This window comes from Meleagris gallopavo, unplaced genomic scaffold (assembly GCF_000146605.3).
Source record: "Meleagris gallopavo isolate NT-WF06-2002-E0010 breed Aviagen turkey brand Nicholas breeding stock unplaced genomic scaffold, Turkey_5.1 ChrUn_random_7180001851232, whole genome shotgun sequence".
Lineage (NCBI taxonomy): Eukaryota > Metazoa > Chordata > Aves > Galliformes > Phasianidae > Meleagris > Meleagris gallopavo.
Genome location: NW_011118163.1, coordinates 1 through 2,423, shown reverse-complemented (window position 1 = coordinate 2,423; position 2,423 = coordinate 1). Strand labels below are relative to the sequence as shown.

Genomic DNA, 2,423 nt, shown 5'->3' with positions numbered 1-2,423 from the left:
CGGCCCCACGCACCCCACGCAGCCCCGATGTGGGGACACAAGCGGTGACGGGGACACCGTGTGCCAGCGGGGGGGGAGACAGGCAGAGAGGTGGGCAGGCAGACAGGCGGGGGGTCCCATGCGTGAGGTGCCATTCCCGAGGAGGGACCCCGAGCCTGGAGGGGGAGGAAGAGGAGGAGGAGGAGGAGGAGTGGGGTGGGGGGGGACCAGAGGCAAGCGGGCGGCACGGGGGGGTCCGTGCGGCGTCTACCTTGTTCCACCAGCCCCAGGGGGGCCGCGGCGGCCGACATGGAGGGAGGCGCGGTGGTCTGTCTGCCCACTGCGGGGCGGGCAGCGAGAGGAGAGAAAGGAAGCGACCCCGTTAGGTGGGCACGGGGCGGGAGCCCCTGCTGGGGGTGACCCCCACGTCGCCTCCTGGGTTCCCCCCCCAGCCCCGTTACCGCACGGCGCGGCCGTCCTCGCGTCAAAATGGGGTGGGGGGAGTTTGGAGGGAGGGGGAAAGAGAGAAAGAGAGCGGCAGCGAGCGGGGCCAGGCCCGGGGACGCGGGGGGGTGTGAGGCGTCCCGGGGCCGGGAGGGGGGGGGCTCACCTGAGAAGTTCCGGGTGGCCAGCATGGTGGTGAGGATCGCGCCCTGCAATGGCAGCGGGTCAGCGCGGCACCGGGACATGGGGACATTGGGCCGGGGGGGTGATGGGACAGGGGGGTGGCAGTGGGATATGGCTGGGAAGGCACAGGGACACCCCAGGGCACCACTGGGGGACACGGGAAGGCGGGAGAGGACTGTAACAAAGCCAGGTGACACTGTGACACGGCCAGGGTGACACCGCAGCACAGACAGGTGACACCAGGACACGGCAGCACCAGGACGTGGGTGGGATGGGACCGGGGCCGAAGCTGGGCACTGGGACATCCCAAAAGGGGACTGTGGGACAAGTGAAGCAGTGGGACGTGGCCAGAGAGGGAGTGGGGGACATGGGACACAGCAAAGCCCTGGGATGTGGCTGCAGTTGGACCGGGACATCCTGGGATGGAACCGGGGGGAGATGGGACTGAGGGACATGGGAAGGCGTGGGGACACAGCCGTGGTGGGACTGTGGGGACACAGTGGGGTGGGAACGGGACGTGCTGGGATGGGGCCCCAACCCACCTTCAGCTTCCTGCGGGCGTTGAACTTCTTCAGGCACTCCACCGTCTCCTGTCTGTGCATCATGGAGGCCACGGTGGAGCGTTGCTGTGGGGACAGCGGGGTCAGCGGGGAGCGCATCCCATGGGGACGGTGTGGGGAGGGGTGGGGGTCGGGGGGGCACACTTACGCAGGACCCGACGGGTGTTTGAGGGCCTCGTGGGCGGTGATGCGCTTGGCGGGGTTGATGGTCAGCATCTGGTTGATGAGGTTCTTGGCTTCGGGGGTGACCGTGTCCCACTCGGGGGAGGGGAACTGCGGGGACACAGCGGGACGGGGCGGGGAGGGGGTGGCTGCGACCCTCTGTCCCCGCGGGGGGGGCCGGGGGTAACGGCGCACTCACGTCGTAGGCGCCCGCCTTGATCTGCTGGTACAGCTTGTGCTGGTCCTCGTCCCAGAAGGGCGGGTATCCCACCAGCAGGATGTATAGGATCACCCCTGTGCCACACAAACATCAGCCTGACCGGCACCGGGGGGGCAGGGATGGGGGGGTTGGGATGGGGGGTCATAAAGATTGCAATGGGATCAGTGTGGAGACTGGGATGGAACCAGTATGGGAACTGAGATGGGGGTCAATATGGGGGCTGGGTGGGCATCCGTATAAACTGTAATGGGACCAGTATGGGGCACCGGGATGGAAGTCAATATGTGGACTGGGATGGAAATCAATATGGGAACCGGGGTGGGCATCAGTACAAACTGTACTGGGATCGGTATGGGAACTGGGATGGGAAACAGTATAAACTGGGATGGGACCAGAATAAACTGTAATAGGATTAGTGTGGGGACTGGGACGGGGACCAGTGTGCAGACTGGGAAAGGGACTGGGATGGGAGTCAGTGAGGACTGGGATGGGGATTGGGATGGGAGGTCGGTGGGATGGGGATCAGTACAGACTGGAATGGAACCAGTATGGGGACTGGAGTGGGGATCAGTATAGACTGCAATGGGAGCGGTGTGAGGACTGGGATGGGGACCACGATGGGACCGGGGTGGGAACCCCTTTGAGGACATGGTGGGGACCAGGATAAAGACTGTGATGGGGACCAGTATAGATTGGAATAGGTCCAGTATGGGGACTGGGATGGAACCAGTGTGGGGACGGAGACGGGAAGGGGACCAGGACGGAATGGATGGGAACGGGGATGGGACAGAGGGGATGAGAGTGGGGACAGGAGGGATGGGGACGGGACGGAGGCGATGGGGACAGGATGGGGGTCCCAGGGTCAGGCCGGGGGT

The 2,423-nt window shown here is 65.4% G+C and overlaps 1 protein-coding gene across 1 annotated transcript in view; it reads right to left on the bottom strand.

Annotated features, from left to right (window-relative positions):
• The window catches only part of CAMK2B (calcium/calmodulin dependent protein kinase II beta), a gene marked incomplete at both ends in the record, with an annotated part of 4,272 nt that extends 2,634 nt beyond the window's left edge, over positions 1-1,638 (bottom strand). The window contains 5 exons of the mRNA XM_019611018.1: positions 5-319; positions 590-632; positions 1,149-1,232; positions 1,317-1,439; positions 1,528-1,638. Of these exons, the coding sequence (XP_019466563.1) occupies positions 5-319; positions 590-632; positions 1,149-1,232; positions 1,317-1,439; positions 1,528-1,638 (676 nt within the window). The remainder of the gene's footprint in view (positions 1-4; positions 320-589; positions 633-1,148; positions 1,233-1,316; positions 1,440-1,527) is intronic.
• Between the last annotated feature and the right edge of the window lie 785 nt (positions 1,639-2,423).